General features: G+C 40.1%; 1 protein-coding gene across 1 annotated transcript in view; it reads left to right on the top strand.

Annotated features, from left to right (window-relative positions):
* Nucleotides 1–21,126, top strand: part of LOC141808782 (glucosylceramide transporter ABCA12-like) — a 57,110-nt gene that overhangs the window by 32,095 nt on the left and 3,889 nt on the right. The window contains exons 27-37 of the mRNA XM_074695492.1: nt 786–873; nt 1,196–1,304; nt 3,795–3,849; nt 7,552–7,729; nt 7,867–7,982; nt 11,956–12,118; nt 14,517–14,770; nt 15,115–15,319; nt 15,447–15,556; nt 16,677–16,827; nt 20,563–20,697. Of these exons, the coding sequence (XP_074551593.1) occupies nt 786–873; nt 1,196–1,304; nt 3,795–3,849; nt 7,552–7,729; nt 7,867–7,982; nt 11,956–12,118; nt 14,517–14,770; nt 15,115–15,319; nt 15,447–15,556; nt 16,677–16,827; nt 20,563–20,697 (1,564 nt within the window). The remainder of the gene's footprint in view (nt 1–785; nt 874–1,195; nt 1,305–3,794; nt 3,850–7,551; nt 7,730–7,866; nt 7,983–11,955; nt 12,119–14,516; nt 14,771–15,114; nt 15,320–15,446; nt 15,557–16,676; nt 16,828–20,562; nt 20,698–21,126) is intronic.

Below are 21,126 nucleotides of genomic sequence, written 5' to 3' on the forward strand. Positions count from 1 at the left end.
AGCAGCGGGGAGGGGAGTGGGCTCCGGTGGACCAATCAGGTCAGACTTGCTCCTGATTGGTTCAGAAAGGGAATCGCTGACGTCGGCAAATCCCCAAATTCCGAACAGCTCGTTTTAGGTCAGGATTTTACATTCACAAGCACTACTAAGTACAGATTTGTCATTAGATATCACATTTTGTGGGCTGGGAGGAAAGCTAAAGACTCACAAATTTCACTAAAAGACTTAATAAAGTGATTATTGCATTATATGGGACCTTTAAACAAATTGATAGTTTTTGCCACATAAACACACAGAAGTACAGAAAATTGGTGCCGTTGAGTACCAATACCAATTGCCAGGTACCAGGTATCAGTGCTGTATTGTTTCAAATGTGAAAGGTACCCATCCCTCCCCAAGAAGTTTTGTTTTTTCCTGTGAAGTCTCTGACATAACAGATTTTAGTCCAAATGGAAGTTTTAATACTGAACTGTTTATTTTGCTTTTAAAATTAAAGCTGATTTCAAACAAAACAAGGTTTTGCCGGAGCGTAATCATCAGTTGATTGCAGAAATTTCCATTGCAGTCTAAAAGCCTGGTTTCACCTGTTGCTCTGCTCCAAACAGAAAGACTCTTCGTACCTTGTCAGTCAAACTCACCGTACTCCAAATGCGCTCTGTTGCTTTTACCAAAATTGCTTCCAAGCTGCATGTGGGCACCTGCTCTGATTACCAGACGCAGACAAAATCAAAGGACGCAGTATGTGGCGTCTTTGTTTGATCAATACATATATTTGTGTTCCTCAGGTATGGTGGCTTTGCTTTTGGCATGCCGCTCCCCACTGACTTGAAACTGGATCTGAAAGCAGTGCCCAAAAACCGCACTCTGTCGAAGGTAACCCATCTTTCTTCCCTCCTGTCTCATTATCCCTTTAATCTCTGCGCTGATGAGTTATAGAAAGTTAAAATATGACATCCTTGTTAAAGTTGTTTGTCTTGCAGATGGAGCTACTTTGTTACGCCATCAGTGTCATCATAAACATGCTTTACTGCAGCAATTACACCACTGTTTTAGTGTGTAAATTCCCGCAGATGATGACGACTGCTTTTATTGTATCTATAAAGCTGGAGTTTCAGATATTGTGAAGCTTATGGAGAGGTGTGGAGGACTTGCATGTGTAGCAGTGTGAGTGATGGTTTTTGTGTCTGTTCTTTAGGTCTGGTTTAACCCTGAAGGCCACCACACAATGCCAGCGTACTTAAACAGCATCAACAACTTCATCCTGCGTGCCAACCTCCCAGCTGATAAGGATCCACGTAAATATGGTAAGAAGGAGTTAGAGCTGAAAAATGTTCAACTTCAGTGAGTTGTGAACACAGCTTGAGTTTTAACTTTAACTGAGCAATGTTTACAAAGATGTAAGCTTAAGTTTTTTCCTGTCTCTTCCCATATTTTCAATACTTTAATGCTTCCAGAGAGGTCTGTACACATATTATTTATGGTGGAATTGTCCTTTAGTCATGCAGTCACACAAGACTCCCTTGTTATTGCAAAAAATAAGCAAAGGAAATGAGACATGACTTGGATTGTGCAGGAGGGATGCACACATCAGCATCAGGCAAATCTATCTACTTAGCAAGGTGCTTCTGATTGAACACTCAGTGCATTTTGTATGCTAAATATAAAGAGAGCTGTAAACACTGTGTTTACTCATGCTTCATTTCACTGGATTAAAGCCAGGGGGTGCTGTGTGTCCTTAGACTCACATCACTATGCATTGTGAATACTAATGAGCCCCGCTCATTGGGGAGCAGTGCTGAAGAGAACGAGGCTGGCCCACGTTTTCAGTACTGTTTCAGCTCTGAGTATTACCCTGACCATCTGCCTGCCGGCGCTAGCACGCATATTTACACACACATACACACTCGTGAAGAAATGCTCATAAAAACATTCAGTGCATGCATAGAAACACATGCACACATGCATTCAGACATGTTTGCTCCCCACTGGATGGTAAAAGTGCTTGAGGGTGGAGTGTAATCATTTAAATGTTAGTGTTGGCAGAGAGTTGGAGACCAAGGGGGATTACTTTCAAGGTGATGGTTTATGTCGCAGATGTGGGGCCCTGACCCTCATTCTGTACTTCAGATCCTCCACTTAAAGGGAACAGTAAGGATGTCTCCATCAAACAGTTTAACCAGTATGACCTCACCTTTCCAGGGCAGCTGTTGTGCCATCACACATGCTTTCCAATGTCCACACTATGACTGTGTTCAAACCGAACTGGGACAATGGTTTTATGCTGAAAAAAAAAAACCACTCATTATTTTAATAAGCTACCATTAGAGGAGGTGAGCTAAGACAACTAGTTAATATTTCTTGCAAAAAAGGCAAAAGTTAACTTGCTTCAGATTCTAAAAGGTGACTTGTGTTGGGTTTAGTTGCACTTTAATATGATAAATGTCAAAATTGGCCACATTATTCTTTCTTATTTAAAAGCCCTGTGAAAAAGTGGTTTTATAAAAGAGTCTGATATTACTAACAGTGCTATCTCATAATTCAGGAAAGGTTTCAGGGGACGTGATACATTGCACACCAGAGAGACACACTAGTAGTAGGAGTCGTAGGATTTATTCAGTCGTCATAGGCTAATACAATATATGTCACAATACAAACATTTTTAAGAAACCTAAATTCTTGTATTAGGTAGTGACTGGAAAGGCAGGCAGACAGAATTAACATGCTTATCTGAGCCTAGCTTACATATTTGACAAAATGAAGCGACCTAAAACCAGAGATTAAAGAAATCAACAACAGTACCAACATCATAACACGATGATGAACACTTATAATTTTCAAAAATGACTTTGAAACCATTTTCGTTAGAGAAGATTTAATTTGAATTCCAGGTTTATCAGTTTGTTTTTGCACTATTTAATTGTTTAACCCCAACAACAGAAACACATCTCCTTTTTAGACCTTTTTTAACTTTCTGAACAGGAAACTTTCAAACACCTCTTAAATTGTATTGAGTCTCCCAAATTGAAAATAACTTTTGAACAGCACTTGGAAGTGAATTTAGTTTTGCTGTAAACATTATTTACATTATTTTTAGAATAAGAAAGTCAGAAAAGTTCTCAATTTTTATGAATTCAGAAATAAAGGATCAGTGTGAGCATAGATTTAGGTCCTATTGAGAATGTGTATGGCTCTTTTTTGTAAAAATACAATTAGATTTAAAATTGTTTTATATGTAAATACCCATAATTCCTTAAAGTAACACATGTAGGGAACAAGAAGCTAATAATAGATTATTTTAAATGCCTTGGTTTTGAGAGAGAGCAGGATGAGATTCTTGATTTATCCACAGGGGGCGCCAAAATTGATAGAAATTGAAATAGCAAATACACACACATACTTTCAAGTTTTGGTGAAGGAAACAGTGATGCAGCATTAATAGCCACCAATTAAAAATGGATTACCTGACAGAAACATTCATTCCCACTTTTGTGCCTTTGAGCTAGGCATTGCACCGCCATCCTGCTTTAAGACAACTGTGGTGTTGAACTCTCAGCCCCTATCTCTGGAAACAGTAACACAGACATAAGGAGTAGTTTATGTCTCTGAGCATGGAGGCGACCCTGGAAAAATGATCAAGAAAATTCAATCCCCCTTTGTGTGCTCTGGCAAACCAAATCATCCTGTCATATATTTTTCAATCAGCTGTGTTCCAAGCCGACAGAGTACCTCTGCTGCTTTGCTGCTGTGTAATGTCTTGAATTGCAGGAATAATACTCTGTGTCTTTCTATTACAGCCATTTCGGTCTCCACTCACCCCTATTTCGGCCGGGCGGATGATGAAGATGCGATGTAAGGACTGCACTTAACATTCTTCCTCTTTCTAAGCGGTTTGTCGTTATTCAACAATATCATTAGTCGTACACCTAGAAAGAAGAATGCAATTAGCACTCTCGTTTGTGAGAAATCCCAGAATTAGCCGAGTCATATTGAATATTATTGGCTGTTGTTTGGCTGAGCCTACGAGGGATTGCAGAGGCGTCCTACTTTTCAATTCAAGACATCAGAGTCAGGGTGGACTGAGGGCAGAGAGGTACATGAAAGCAGTATTTACCCATATTTGATTTTCTAAATGGATTTCCCTGAGCTTGCACTATTGATCACCCTCCCAATATAATGAGTGTTTACCCTGAAGGTGGCACAGAGGTGGATTGATTCTACCCCACTCCCCAAAATGAGTCCATATATAAAACACTACATACTCTGCGTTAGAGACCCAGATTGTGGTCTGTATGTGCTTGTGTGCATTTTTGTGTAAACCCAAGCCGGTGTGTTTCAGAGGATCAAATCAAATAAATCCCTCGGAGAGCGGGTTGAAGGGAGGCTGAGGCCTCATGAAGGTCCTTCCTCTCCTGGGCCTTATTAGCACTAAACATTTCACTGCACTTTTTCCCGGTGTTTACCATTCTCTGGTTTTGCCACATACTTATTTATGTGCTACTGTTTCACTAAAGCAGTGTAGCAGCTGCAAACGCACAATTACCCCTCCATCCAGAGTCGATGCATTGGTTTTTCCCAAGCCATGTTAAAGATACAAAGGTTTATAATTCCAAATTTCTTGATTCTCACTGTGCGGTAGCTTCGCCCATGGGGAGCATTCAAATGCTATCTTGGCTGGACTGATAACAAGCCTGCTCAGTAGCTGCTGGCTATCCTCTGTAGTTAGTGCTGGCCTCAGACGCCCACCACATGTCACTCTTTGTTGCTCTCTCCCCTTCCAACTCGGTCACTCTGCCAGTTTCAACCTCAGCTTCTTTTTCAGCCTTGTGCAGCTTATTCCTGAAAAGATGACAGAGAGCAGAGGAAAGGAGCAGGTGACGACATCCAGAAAGTTTGAAGGAGTCTACTGGGTTGAGGAATAACTGAGGGATCAAAGCCTCAGCTGGATGTTCAGGGTCTGATGGACGTAACACAACTTCTTACACGACAAAAAAGTTTAAGATTAATCTCTACACAAAGCCGTCTGTTCCCTCTACTGTTATTATCATGTCAAAAGGCAACGCGCAAGTATCGCTTTAACGAAGCTGTTTGTTATTAATGAAATTCAAATTACACTGAGCCACTTCAATAGTTCAAATGAGTCAGTCTCCAACAGGGAGCGATATGATAGTTTGTCGGAAGGCTTTGAAATGGGCTGTTGTTTTTGTAGAAGAATTACAGCAGATTGCCTTTTCAAAGTGACTCAGCACACCGGAGGATGGTGTTTGTGCAATTTGTCGCCCTTTTATCTAAACCTGTGCAGTATAGCCTCTGTAGTTTGAAGTTAAAGCTGAAGGAATGCAGCACTGTGAGCCACACAGGAGTTTAAGAGGTGCAGAAAGAAGTGAGAAGAAGTGAAGTGCTTGGTGAAATTGAACACAGAGGACCCCACTGATCATTTGTTCTAAAAAGTGTCATCACAAGTAGGGATGGTAGTCAATAAATTGATTAATGATTCGATAAATGAAATAAACTCTATAATTTTGCCAGCCTCAATATATCGCCATGTGCATTGGGTCTGGGTATTGCTGAGAATCGCACGGTCTGATTCCATTTAGTTTCTTTAGGTTGCGATTTGATTCAACATTGATTAGACTTGATGTTGATTCAAATGCTTTGATTTTCGTTTTTCATGCCCCATGTAGACATATGTGGTATGTCACCTCACATTTTGGAGCAATAAAACAACCCAAACGTCAGACTTTAAAGCAAAGGATCTGGCTTTATGCTTCTGCTGCTGCTTTGGCTGCCATTTTTGTTGTTGTTTGGTCTCTCATGGCCCTCGTCCACACAACGTACACTCCCCCAATTTGCCAGGAGATGAATTGATTCAGAGGATTTGCTGAATGTATATTGAATTGGGCGACGCAATATTTTGATGCATGGATTCATCAATATTTTTACCCACCCCAAATGTGCATAGGTGTTAGTTTTCCTCATCTCTCGCCTCCACACAGGCTGGATGTCAAGAGGTCACACTCTTTGCATCGCTCTCAGCACCTGGGCGTGTTTGTTCTGTAGTCGAATGTACAGAGTGAACCCTCTTGTCAGTCATCGAAAATCTTTGTCTTTTGGGTGAGGCAGGGCCGCTAGCACCAGGTTAGCCACTTAAGGGCCGTTTACACGACAACGGTTTTAGGGTGAAATGCAAAAGTTTTGTTGTGTTTCAGCCTCACGTTTACATGGAAACGGCGTTTCAGCTGACCTAAAACTCAAACTTTTGAAAACGGCCTCCAGAGTGGGCTTTTTCTGAAACGCTCCCGACACTGTTGCCGTGTAAACAGTAAGCCGGCGTTTTCAGTGGAAACGCTGACGTCACACTCCACCTCGTGCATGCATACAACAGGACAACAGTACCATTGTTACGATCGTCGCGAACTACCATGTTGTGCTTGTGCTGCTGAATCTGCTGAATCTACCGACTGTCTATCAACAAAATATGCATCTGTTGCTCTACTTTTTAACTTAGTATTCCCCAATACACCAGATGACCGGCTCAACTCTACTTCGGTGGAGATCTCCCAAAAGTGGCTTCTGGACAAGACAGTTATAGCACCACCTACAGGCCTGATATACTTATTACAGCGTTTTTAGTCCGTCAGCGTTTCCGTGTAAACGTAGATTTTTTTTCCACTGCGTTCTCAGATGAAACGTTGTTGTGTAAACAGGGCCTTAGAGTGTAGCAAGTTAGCCCTGTGAGCTTGTAAAGGGCAACGCAGGTTAACGTAGTAAAAATTAGAGAAAAAAAGATGACTGTGAAGAGAAACGCCACAGCCCCATTGTGGAAATATTTCAGCTTCAAACAAAATGAGTGAGATGAGCCCATCAACACGGACAAGCCAGTGTGCAGCAACAAAAAAAGGCCACACAAAAAACTCACACGTCCACCTGAAACATAACCACCTGACCCAGTTTACCCAGTTGGGGAAGAAACTGCTCCACAGATGTAGAGCTTTCGTCATGACAGTCAACACTCACTGTGGAGTTTGATCGACAAAATAAATAGAAACAGAGCAGTGCAAAATGGTTTTGCTCGCAGAAAGTGTTTTTTGCACACATTAAACCGACACATCTGGACTGTTTATAGTTTGAGATGAGGCTGATGAAGAAAAAACATCTTCACAAACTCTAAACAGCACAATTGCCTCAGTATGCAATAACTCTGACCTGGATGATGAGAATTTACATGGACACTGAAAGTGAAGTTTGCTACGTTGCTAAAGAAATGCCCTTAAAACAGTTTTTTAAGTGCAATTTTTGACTGAGAGCCCATTTTATTATTTTTATTATTTTTTTATTGTCTTTTTTTAAGATATTTGAAAGTCATTGATATTCCAATTATCATAGCAAAAAATACTCATGAGAGATTAGCGTTTATTGCATTTGAAAATGTGTATTGAATTACAATGATGTATTATTGTTGTATTAATTAGCTAATTTGGTCTCAAAGTAATATTGTCAATAATATCATTTATTGTCACAGGCATCTAAATAATGAAATGTTTTCCCTCACAGCGTGCAGGGAATGCTCCAGATCCTGGTGGCCATGTGTATATTGACCGGTTACTCCATCACCACGGCCAGCTTTGCCATCTACGTCGTCAGCGAGCACCACAGCGGCTTCAAGAGGCTCCAGCACATCGCAGGCATCAGTGAGCCCTTCTACTGGGCCGTCAACTTCCTCTACGACATGGTAACAATAACTATCACCCTCATGACTATTTAGATAGAGCTTCCTCTGTCAGGTTTTGAATAGAAACAAACACAAAGCGTGGATCTCTTTGTTTATATAACCTGAAACTTTACCACCAACTCTCTGCTTTTCCCCAGGCTGTCTATATGATTCCTGTGACTCTGACTGTCTGTGTGATCGCAGCCTTCCAAATCCCAGCCTTCACAGCTCGGCAGAATTTGGGTGCCGTGGCTCTGCTTCTGGTGCTCTTTGGGTAAGTGTCATGACCTGATGTGACCTGAAAGCCACAAAGTTCTTTCCAGCTCCTGGTGAGGGATTTTCCTTTCCCACCAAAGTGTTAAAAAAATCCTGTCTTCAAAAGACAACTCTGCTCTTTGAAGAATTTTGTTAGCAGATATTTTCCTCTGGTTTGCTTGTGGTCTTTCTACCCAAGTTACAAAAATAACAGGTCATCAATATTTATTTCCTTAACTTCAGACACAGCTGGGGCACGCAGTGAGTGCTTGGTGCTCTGTGCAGTCTCTCCCTGAAAAAGCAAATTTTTATAAAACTCTCAAGGCCAGGAAAGTTGGCTTGACAGTATAAAGAGGCTTCATACTGTGGATGAAGATTATGATCACAGTAATGATTTGTTTTTGATGTGGGTTGAATTATTTAATTGTAGTTTTCTGAAACGGCAGCTGAATACTAGACTAATTGCAGTGTGAGACTATGACACTGCAACTCCCAGGAGCACTGACTGCACACAGTGTTTGCTCATTGGTCCACTCATGAAGCCATTTTCTCAAGACTCCATCTCCAGCTCGGACAGCCTGACAGCTCCTGGTGTTAAGCGTCTGATAACGTGATTTACAGAAACAAGAGTTCACTGGTGTCTTCTTTGCTCTCCTCGTCAACAGTTTTTCAGGTGTTGAGTCACAGACTAGATTCAAAACCACCGTAACTTCTTAAAAGTGAGGTTGTTGATCCAATGAAGCAACACTTACAGTAGAACAGGGGGAGGAGGGGAGAGCAGATAGGACAGGAATGCACATCGAGAAGAGAAGAGAAAGTGAAACTTAACTATGGTCAGAGGTGCTGTAGGAAAAACTATTTAAACCTCCTAATACACAAATACTTATCAAAGTTAAATATAAATATTTCTCTCTGGAAATGCTGTAAAAAAAAACAAACCATGCTGAATAAATACAACCATATGTTGTTTTCCTCTTAATGACCCACTTTTTGACCAATGCTACCTGTTGTCCAGAAAATATGGTACTTACATTTAGGGATGCTCGATATTGAATTTTTTTTGCTGGTTTCAGATATGCCAACATTTTACAACTCATTTAGCTGATTACCGATACCTACACCAATATTTTTTCCACACACCTAATTGCAATAATCATCAACCTTCTCCTGTATTGGAAGTAGCATACAGCATTTTGGTGCATAATCTTATCACATTTGTTTTGTATCATCTGTTTCTTGTGCAAAATAAGAAAAATACTTGATACTCAAAACTGCTTTTTGGTTATTGTAATTACTTGCAAACAAAATAATACCCAAAAGTCCATCCTAGTTGAATCTTTGATGATGCTCTCCTTTAGACAGTCATAACAATCAATTATCTATGTACAGCACTTTGTGATTTTTATGTGTGAAAAGCGCTCTGCAAATAAATTTTACTTACTTACTTACTTACTTACAATATTTATCCACAACCAGGATAAATTTGGCCAATTACACAATTGACATAGTTAGTAAACGTCGCCTCTGTTCGCAGAGAACATGTGAGAAGTGCAACGGTACAACACTTAAGCCTAAATTGAGTACAATGGTTTACCCTCCGACAGTAAATGTGCCTAAATGAGTCAGCTGCATGTACCTTACAGACTGCTGCTTAAACTCAAATTTAACCTAAAACAGGAACCAAATGTGTGACTACTCAATCTGCACTGTGCAAATAAAATCACAAAAAGTGCAAAAACTATATGCAGCTTCAGTCCCTAATTACAACTTAAATAAGTAGGTGGGCTGCTTCTATATTGCACAATTCTATGAGGTAAGAACACTGTGTAACAGAGAGGTGCAAACAATAAAAATACAAAACATATTAGGAGCATACTCAGTTCATGGTGCAAAGGTAAATTATTTAACTAAGTTTGCCACAGCACATTATATTATCTATCTATTTTATCTGTGGATATTGGCGTGTTGACCGATATCAAATATTTCATTTTTAAGCCAATAACGGCTAATGCAGATATAATCGTGCATCCTTACTTTTTTTTTCTTTAACAGAAGAAACTACTATTGTAAATAAATATTTAAGAAGGCAGTTTTTGCAAGTGTTTCTCAGTTAAGTTCTTATTTTTTCTATTGATCGTCTATACTCCTTAACCACTTTTGCTATAGACTGCATATTGTCATATAGAAGGAGCACAACCTTACACACAACCTTATCAGAGCTCAACACCTGATCATGACTTTTAGCGTTAAACATCTATGTCGTCTTGATTTGAGTGTGCACGGTGCTCGTTCACAACTGAAAAGGTTGTAAAACTAGTTCAGGTAAACTTTAGCATGTCATAGTCAGTTTAATCATATTAAACATAATTATCCAACAACAAAATTGTGGCTATGGAAAACACTAAGTGGCTAGTAACTCTGAGAAATCATTAGCCACTGCTGCTCGTGAGCAAAAAAAGTAAATGTCAAGCCCTGCACTTAACCCCAACTGCCAGCAGTGTGTGAATCTGATTATTACTGATGGTGTTTTTTTAAAGCAGCCTTTGTCATCAGTGTGTGGATGTGACTCACTGTAAAAGCGTTAAAGTGATACGAAGACTACAGAAAGCGCTATAATAACACAGTTCATTTACCAGATACTCAAGGAATTTTCTCCAGCCAAACAGTGGCTGCTGTTGTCAATAACCCGACCATGTGTTTCATGCAGGAGGATTCTGATTAATTAAGCTCATTCTTATAAACACACTGTGTTTTCAGCCTCTCCTGCTCTTAGTGTGTTTGCCAACCAGGTAGGAGTCACAGCACGGAGCATACGGAGGCTGCTGTTCATCAAACACAAACACTGCTCAATTTTTCAGAATTTCTCACTCAGACAGATGGTTGTAGGACTGAAAGGCTGTTGGAAAAATCACTATCAACATGTTTATCGGATGCAAGCCAAAGATGCTGAGGAGACGGGGTTCAGGAAGCAACAGGGCTCACGGTAATAACAAAATGCCTGGATGTGAGAAAGATGAGCAGGCCGGCGTCTCAAGGTATCGAGGTTTTTAAACCAATCTGCTAATGAGAATAAGGAGTTGACTTTTTAAAAGGTGTCAGTCCAACAGCATTCTGGGTCTCCCACATCTGGATTACTGAGATTACTCACATCATCCTGCAGCTGTAGCTGAACCTAAGCCTCCTTTTTGGTGTTGCTGTTGCAGACCTCGTCCAAAAGCCCTAGATCTTGGGAGGCCAAGTCAGCACTCTGCCTCTCATTTATCAGACAGATGTCTCCCTCCCAAGCAATGAATAATCACAGCCCTCCATCTGTCAGGCGGCACCCACCTGGCCTGGTCTGCAGCCTTCTTGCTTCTGTTCCTTGTCATGGCTTGGCACCCACAGTCTGCCTACCCAGCACCTTTTTTTGTTTGGATGTGGCACGCAGATGCTTTGTCTCTGTCGGACTCTATCTGTTTGCGTCTCCTTCTCTTTCTCACCCTACTTCTGTCTCCTTCTGTGCTTCACCCCCTCCTTCTCTTCCTCGGAGTCTTGCTGACCCAGGCACCCCAATCAAATGAACAAGCAGATTATGTGAGAGAAGAGAGACAACAAAAAGAGGAATGTTTTGCCACTAGGGGAATAAAGAGAGAAGTAATTTATCTTCCTCTCTTTTTGGCGTCATGACTGAGTGTTTACACTCTTCATGCTGTGGTATTTTTGCTTTTTTCCTGTGCTGTAATCTTTGGTGCCTGTTTTCATTTTCACAGCTGTTCTCTTTAGTCTATTAAAGGTCTGTGCCTGTTCAGTCTGCGAGGGAAAAAAGCAAGGTCATGACATTTATGAGGGATTTGAAAGGAGGAAGATGTACATTCTCTTACCCTCTTTGTGTGTTTGTCTTTGTGGATTTTCTTGATTCAAAACTAACCCACAAAAGACCCCAGAAAGGGTATTCAGAAGGGTATGTGTGGATTTTTATTTTTCTAAAGAATCCTGTCGTTTTAATCCCTCAGGTTTGCTACCTTCCCCTGGATGTATCTGCTGTCTGGCATCTTCAAGGACGTAGAGATGGCCTTCATCACCTTTGTGTGCATCAACCTCTTCATCAGTGTCAACACCATCCTGTCCACCTCCATCCTCTTCTTCCTGAGTCAGATATCAACCATCAAAGCTCAGGTCAGACCAAGATGACAATGGCTGATTTTTTTTCTGTCTTTGTAGACTCTGTGAAAAATGAAACCTTATTTTTACCCTCCTGGTATTTGTGTAAACCCCCAGTCAAACCTCCATATAAACACCAGGTTTCAGGTTCTGTCACTTTAAAGTGATACTCCGGGATGGAACAAGTTGGGTCCTATCACAAGGTTTAGGGCAGAAATTACCCCTACAGCAGTGTTTCTGTGCAGCAGAAGCCCAGAGCGCTCGCACCAAACACCCCCTCCCTGCTCCTCTGCCGGTTTCCTCTGCACTCAGACATGGCCATATTTTACTTGACCAAAAATACAGGTAAACGGACTCCCACCAAAAAAATCTGATATCAGTCTGTATTCACGCTTTATTTAGAGAATTTTTAGTGCGTTACTTTCACACAAAAACACCGCTAAATAAGGCTCTAGTTCTCATCGTGTCTCTTCGTCCTGGCAGACTACCTGCGTTTGTTTATATCTGGCACGCCGCACGCACGGACTGATACACTAAGCAGCGAGCGCCTCGTAGCCAGCTGGGGCTCTGCAGCAGAGGTAGCGCCGTTTTACGACACGATGAGAACTAGAGCCTTATTCAGCGGTGTTTTTGTGTGAAAGTAACGCGCTGAAAATTCTCTAAATAAAGCGTGAATGCAGACTGATATCAGATTTTTTCCGTGGGAGTCCGTTTATTTGTGTTTTTGGTCAAGTAAAAATTGGCCCCGTCTGAGTGCAGAGGAAACCAGCAGAGGAGCAGGGAGGGGGGTGTTTTCTGATTAGTCTGATTGGTGGTCATCTAATGGGTTATATCACTGGATTCAGACGATCTAAAAAACTCTTTGACTCTAGGGCTGTGTCCAAAATCACTTCCTATTCACTATGTAGTAAATGCACCGTTTTTTTAGTGCTGTCCAAAACCTGAGTGAGGATGGTTATATCCTATATAGTCCACTCAATGTATCCCATTTTGAAAAGTGGTGTATGAGCGTGTGGGGCACTGATTGTAAAGCTGCACACACTACAAATACCAACAATCCAACCAAGCAGGATTTTGAGAAATTCAAACACAGTCGGCTAAATCAGGCGTTAGAAACAAACCATACCAAGTGCTGTGATGGTGCTGTTCAAGATCCTGTGGCCGACATCGTTGAAGTTGAGGTTGACATTCTCAAAATCCCGCTTGGCTGAATCACTTCCTCGAGCTTTTGCTCTGGTGCTTCCGGCGGGTGGGAGTATAAATTTGCGTAGAAGCTAAGTATTTAGAAATCATACCTCAAGATTTAAAAATCTTGACTAAATATGTAAAAATCTTAGAAAATATTTAGACACCTTTTTTTAAGATTTAGGAATCTTAGATAAATATTTAATCTTAGCTAAAACTCAATTTTTTGAATGAAAGCTAAATGTTAGAAATGTAGGTTAATATTGAGAATGAGGACATTTATTTATAACATTTAAATATAACATTTAACATATATAATATTTCACAAATTTATTTCACAAATATTTTTCTGAATCTGCATAAAAAGTGTTGTTTTAGATCTAAATTTGGAGAATTATTGTTATTTGTGGTGCATACAACAATTGGCCCCATATGGGTGATGTTCACTATGTGAGCGATATATACCATCATCAAAAAAATGGAACCACTAATCCTGGGTGGTGCATTCACAGGACCTCGTAATTCTCAAACAGCATAATTTGGGACATGAATTTATGGTTGGTGTTTCTTTCCATAGTACTATTATAGTATAGTAAAAAATAACTTGTAATAAATGTAATAATTAAATTTGGTCATTGCAGAAAAACACATGAAGTATGATATTAGTTATCACTAAAATCTGGGCTGTTTTGCTGTGTTTAAGAAAAATTACTACTATAATCCCCAGTCGTCCATGAGAAATAACTTAGTTGTGCAAGAGTGATTACATCTCTGTCAGTGGCTGGTGAATGAGTGAGCAGTGTCCAAAATGTCGTTTTAATTTTGCTGAGTGAGTGGACTGTATAGTCCATTACATCTAATTCACTTTACAGTGAGTAGGGAATGAGAAAGTGATTTCGGACACAACCTAAAGATGTCATAAAATGAAAATCTAGCAACCAAAGCAGCCTGCAGACTGAGCTCTAAGACTGAAGGATGATAAAGGTTGATCCTGATTTACCTCTAGTCCCATATCTAGTCAAATATCCAGTATTGTGAGACTGTGTTTGTCTGAAAATAAAGAACAGTATGATTGTCCTTTTTGACTTATTGATAGAATCATGAAATGAAACAGAATCATTTCCTAGAGTTGCAGCGACAAAGACTGGGCAAACCAACCTCACATATTCAGCACCAGGAAGTAAAGATTACAATAACACTCTGTCTGTTCTCTGCTTTTTCCCTACAGATCATCAAGGTCATCTTCAACAAGCTCTGCAATGCCTTCCTCATCTTCCCCCAGTTCAACTTTGGCCACGGCATGATGCAGCTGGCAAGAAAGAACATAGAGGTCCAGATCCTCAGCGGCTACGGCATCGACGCCTATCAGAACCCCTTCTCCATGGAGGCTCTGGGCTGGCTCTTCATTTCCTCCTTCATCCAGGGCGTGGTCTTCTTCAGCCTGCGCCTCCTGCTCAACAAGTCACTTGTGCGCAAAGTCAGGTGAGGAATAATACTTCCAGAGGTGCATGATAATGCTATGCAACAAAGTTTTAGAGTAGAGATATATGGATGTAGAATTCAGACACATTTAGTTCCCACAAATCCAAAGACTGAGTTTGCTTTGAAGAGATGATGAATGATGTGTTGTAAAACCCTGGCTGCTCAGCATTTATAAGTGAATCATTAGATTTGGAGGATTTTAAATGAATAACATGAAGATAAAAAAAAAGCCTGAACCGCCTCAATTAAAAACTATAACCATCCTCCTCTCACTCTTAGACATTATACACATTCTGTGTCTTGCTGCAAACCACGCTTTTAAAAAAGTACTTTTCTCTTTGTAGACACCTCATTTGTGGCAGAAAGACGGTGCCTCATGTGGCTAATGAGGATGAGGATGAGGATGTGGCAACAGAGCACCTTCGTGTGTCCAGTGGAGCAGCCAGTTCAGACATACTGCAGGTCAACCAGCTCACTAAGGTCTATCAGAACTTAAGCAAGAAGGTCCATGCTGTCAACAGGGTGTCTGTGGGCATTCCTGCAGGAGAGGTAAAACTAATCATCAATTAAAACCACCTTTTGCCAAAACAGCTCCAGTGCACTAATCAAAATAATCTCACATTCTCTGGTTGTGGACAAATGTACCATGATTCCTAAACTACACATTTGCCTGCAGTGCTTTGGTTTGCTGGGAGTGAATGGAGCAGGAAAGACCACCACCTTCAAGATGCTGACTGGAGATGTTAGCCCCACTGATGGAACAGCACAGATCAGGGATCGCAACGGGTACGCTCTTTATTAATTCCATTCATCCTTTTAGAGCTAGTACAGTATGGTGTAGATTTTTTTGGCATTGTTTTCAGCTTTTAAGGCTTAAATGTAAATTCACTGGTGTTATCATGATGCCAGAATTTTAGACTTGGACACAATCCAGTAAAATCCAACAGTGAGGAAATCTGTGTGGAAAAGTGCTATAACAGAAAACCTGACAGACTCTTAACAGTAATAATAGGAAAATGAATTCTCTTAATAAATTTGATAATCTAATAAATTATTTTTACTTTTTATTTAACTTTTATTTTACCAGAAAAAAAATTCCATAGATACGCAAGATCTTGTTTGGCCAAGACAGCAGCACAAGAAAGTTTCACACAGAGGAAAGAGACAATAGAACCATCAAATACATCAAGTTCATTGATTAGCAGCGGTTGGTAGTAAAACAAGTGCATAGGCTCATCAGATGATCCTTGACCCTGTCTTTAAAATAGTCCAAGCTGACATGATCGTCCAGTTTCAGATGACCTTGTAGCTCAGACAAAGATGAAGGAGCAAAACACTAAAAGCTCTTTGACCAGACAGAGCGGGTCAGAGGAACCACCAACAGAATGTGACCCTTTAAACAAAGTTCAGCTTCAGGACTTTGGCTACTTCATTATTTTAATTTGATTTTAAAATCAAAAGTACATCAGATGAGTATCTGTATGAAATGTATTTCTAAAAGCTGATGGATAATCAAAAGACTCACAGAAGCCAACCCATCAGAGGAGGGAAATCCAGGTGTCCAAGCTGCTCTGTCTAATGACTCTGAACTGGATTCAATTTGCATTACACAAATACCCACAAACGAGGCTTTTTATTGCCACAAATTTGCCAAAATTTGAACAGAAATGCTTTGGGATTTCACAAGTAGCAGCTGTATGTAACACCTGTATTTCAGATGTTTGTGTGCAAATATGAACCAGCTCTATTCTCATGGGTCTGGCTCCCTTACAGCTCCTTTGCTAAGCTGCTCAGTGGATCTCCCTGGCACAGCCGGGCCTAAAGAGAACCCTGGCTGTCCATCTGCACTGCACCGTGTTGAGAAGCCTTTTTAAGAATATATCTGTGTCCTTGCTGTTTCCCCCAGGCGTTTGATCGACATCATGGAGTGCCGCAACCAGGGAATTAACATCGGCTACTGTCCCCAGGTAGACGCTTTGGACAACCTGCTCACCGGAGAGGAGCATTTGTACTTCTACGCTCGTATTCGAGGCATCTCAAAGAGGGAAATAGATGGGGTAAGGAGAGGCCGCAGGCTCAATACGTCTTTTCAAAGCTCTCAGTAGTGACAACACCATCCACAAAATGACACCAGATCTGATAGAAATTCAAAAGGTGCACTCCCACTGCAGGACGAGTAACAGTTGATGCCTCCGTGCATACTAAATCAGAGGACTTGAAGCGTTGAGTGATGCGTGCTGAAAGCTGTACTATCTGGGGCAAAAAATGGAAAAGCTTTTGTTGTCAGCTCGTACAGTCCAAACTTCAGATTTAAGCTGATGCTGTGCGCTTGACTGAAGACAAATTTACATTTAAACAATACATTAATGATGAGAGGATCTCATTTGACGTGTCACTTTAGCCCCATTCTGCTCATTTATCTTTCTGAGAACTAATCAATCTTGCTTCTGGGTTGATTACCGAGCATGCCTGTCTTTCCTGCTGTTGCTGCAGACATGAGAGGAATCTTTAGAGCGAACTAATCAACATATGAAGCAATTCTTTATTAATTTATGTCTTTTTTCCCCTCTCATAAAAGCACAAAGACAACAACAGCTTTGACACAATGCTGAAAACATCTCTACTCTTCACTTTCTAAATTATGTGTAGAGAAAAATCTGTACATTTGCTTCTCCTGGTCTGTGTTCATCCTTTTGCAACTGCAGACACACAAACAGTAATTTTCCCTGACAGTCTCAGCCACGTTACAAGCAGTATTACACTTTGGCATTAGCAGGGATTCACATCGACACACAAACACACACACGCTTATATATTGCGGCACAGAAATATGGATCTGTCTGGCTCTAATCACTTTCGCTGCTGTTGTTCCCGCTCCTCGTCTCTGGTCAGGATACTGACAACAATGGTTATAATGGCCGCAGCATCAGTGTCGGGCTAATTCACAAAGATGAGGTTATATATAGAGTTCTTCTTATGTTGTCTCCCACCGACAGTCCCCTTGCTGTGGATAATGAGACAAGCCTTAATGGGGTCATTTTGCATTGACATGGTTTTGTCGGGCTTAATGAGCTGTTACATCAAAGGTGATGGAAAGCGGCTTTTGTGAGAGGACATAAAAATATGCTATTTTGATCTGAGGCAGTCAGGTATACGCCGCGCTCTCCGTGTTTATCAGTCAGAGCTTGTCTTGTACTGCTTATTCGTCTTAACTTTTCACTCTCTTCAGACTTTGTATCAGCGAGATCAGAGTGGAAAATCCACAGTAAAGGCAAATCCTTGTATACAGAAAGCTATCTATCGCTTCATTGATTTGGTTTCTAAACTTGCCAGCTGATGGGGAAACAGCCTGAAGTGTACCGATGGGAAATCACCTCAAGCTGTTTGAAAATGAATGTGTATTTACAACACACTATTTCATGTGATTAATAGGAAAGCATTTAAGGAGAGTGAGATGGTTATGAGCCATTAAGGCTTTTCCACCTCTGCTTCACTCGGAGGATAATATGATAGATTATGCCGTGTCAGGTCCTCTTCTGTGAAGCTGCAGCAGCCTCGGGACAGCGTGGAGTTTACATAGAATAAAGTTACACAGTGCTGTCGTCGATGTTGTACAAACAGAATTAAATATGCATGGGAACGGGATGGATGGATTGCTGGGTTCTTTGCTGCGTTGCTGTTGTGGACAGAATAAGAGGTGACAATAACAGAAATGAACAGGAATATCAAGTAGCAAACAAGTTGTAGGAGCACGCTTTGCCCTCAGGAAATCTTTGTGTAAATCGTCCTCACCTTGCCGAGTTCAGGTCCCGAGTTGTGGACAGTGGGATATTGGCGTTTTTGCTTTGGAGAGACAGGCTGCATTGGATTGTCTAAAAGGATGGAAAATCAACCTTCTGTAAAGGTCTGCTGTGGAATAGATCTGTGGAGACACAAATGAGGGCTGACTTTGAGTGTGGTGCATGGGAGCAGAGAAAAGGGATCTAACAAACAATCTGATGTTTTAATACCGTTAAATCTGCAGACGATCAATATATTTTTTCTTTTTTCTTTTCAGAGTGTTGCAAGTTTACAATACAATCAAATATTCATTAGAGTAAATATGTGTTACAAATCACCTTAAAACATGGTATTGCTTTAAACAAAACAGCACTATTATCTCTGAGTAAGGTACAATAAACAAATCAATAATCGAAACTAAAATAGTATCAGGAATTATTGTTAAAATTATTATTATATATCTGCACATTTATACACACATACCCACATATATCTACACATACACCCATAAACACATGCATGTTTTAACCTACACTCACTCATACACACACACACACTTATTTATATATCCACACAAACACCCACACAAACACAGACATGTATTTATACATAAACATTATCACATGTGAGTGATTCTATAATTAGGGGAGCATTTCAGGTATACAAAGAAGTGAAAAAAAAATCGCTTTTTGGTTTCATTTTCTATTCGTTTGCAGATGATATATCTGGAATGCACTTCATTCGTTAGTTAGCAAGTTTAAGCTCTAATGAGTTTTTAAATATTTAAGTAACAAAAAGTTGTGACTGTTTTTTCAACATTAATCTATGTTATACTGAATTAAGAGTTATTCAACATTTCTATGCTAGACTACACTCCCCAGGAATGTCCTTCATCATTTATATTAAGGTTAAGCCACATTTTAAAAAAAAATTATGGTACAAAATTCACATGTAACATGATTGACATTTTTTTTTCCATTTTTTGGCCCTTGTGCTAACTGCAGACCTTGAACATGGCACCATCTGACCTCCATCACCTCATACTTCCATGCATTTTCTTCACTTTTTTTTTTTTTTTTTTAACATTTATAGTGTGAACACCAGAAAATATTAATAACACAGTAGATGAACAGTTAAAGCGCCCCATGTGCAGACAATCATTTTGATGAAATATTGATGAGGAGGAGCTGAAACATGACACACTTTCTTCATGGTTCCCACCAAAAAGGAAGTGACCTCAACTGATTTAAGTCTTGTGACTTTGGAGCAAACCATTGCTGATTTATAAAGGGTTTTTTTTCCCAATAGGTAATACGATTGACACATTTAAAATGAACTATTTTATCCATATAAATTATTAAAATTGTTTTTAAAACACCTTTGTCATATTGAAATGACTACTTTTTTTTTTAAATACTTAAAACAATTTTCATAAACATGTGTTTTAGTGTCAATTTTGAAAAGCAAACTTGACATTTGAGAAATCAGACAGCACAAAAACTGCAAATTCCAATATAGGATTGGCATTTTTAGCTAAATGTATCATTGAACCTGTTCACTTTCTGTAGTAAATAAAGTGAAATATCACCCAAATGACCCTCTGTAAAAAGCTTGAGATTAATACTTAGTAAAGCTGATTAGTATATCCAATGGACATGAAAATGTATCCCTAATTATAGAATCACCTATGTAGATACACATACTTATATAACATGCACAAAAACTATAAAAAAGAAAAAAAAGGTGAAGGAATTACATCATCACATATAGACAATCAATATTTCCTTCTTGAAATCCATAAGATAAAAAAGGAGCTCATGCATTCACATCACGTTATATTTATTACTGTATTGAAGTGATTTTTCTGTGTTGATGTGACAGAAATCAACCCCCCACACTAGGAATCTAGGAAAGCACTCTGCCACTCACACACACAGAGTATATGAATCTTCCTTTACCTGTTTGTTATTCTGGTCATCCACCACATAATCCCCTGCATGTGTCCTTTAAAGGTGGTGAGATACCTGCTGAAGAGGCTGGAGCTGAACTACCACAGAAACATCACCACTGAAGGTTACAGCTGCGGCACCCGCAGAAAGCTCTCCACAGCGCTGGCTCTCATGGGACACCCACAAATCCTGCTCCTGGTGAGGACACACCTGTTCAACCTGTTCTAGCTGCTTATTTCAAAACCTAACAGGCCACCAGACCACAAATTTTAATCCAGCTTGAAACAGTCATTGAAGGATAGTGGAGTGATCTGCTAATCCTGGTGGATCTCATAAACTTAATTAGTCTGCTTCCTCAGGCTCACCCAGGGGTGGTGTTCACTTTAACATTTTTTATACTATGTCGCGATCAAATGCTTCTTTCTCTTCCCTTTCCTCCCAACCCGCCTCCTAATTTCTTCATCTATTCCATCTTTCCTCTTATTTTGCAATATGTCTGCTCCATCTCACCCAGCATGTGCAGTCTGCCTGCAACCTGCCGCCCAACTCAATTAACTCCCCATGTTCCCTTAACCTCTCTATCTTGAGGTCTTTACTTTATTTCACACACTACGTGATTCTCCTTTA

Source organism: Halichoeres trimaculatus, unplaced genomic scaffold (genome assembly GCF_033239565.1).
Source record: "Halichoeres trimaculatus isolate MK-OKI-2021-1 unplaced genomic scaffold, fHalTri1.1 fHalTri1_scaffold_19, whole genome shotgun sequence".
In the NCBI taxonomy this organism is placed as follows: Eukaryota; Metazoa; Chordata; class Actinopteri; order Labriformes; family Labridae; genus Halichoeres; species Halichoeres trimaculatus.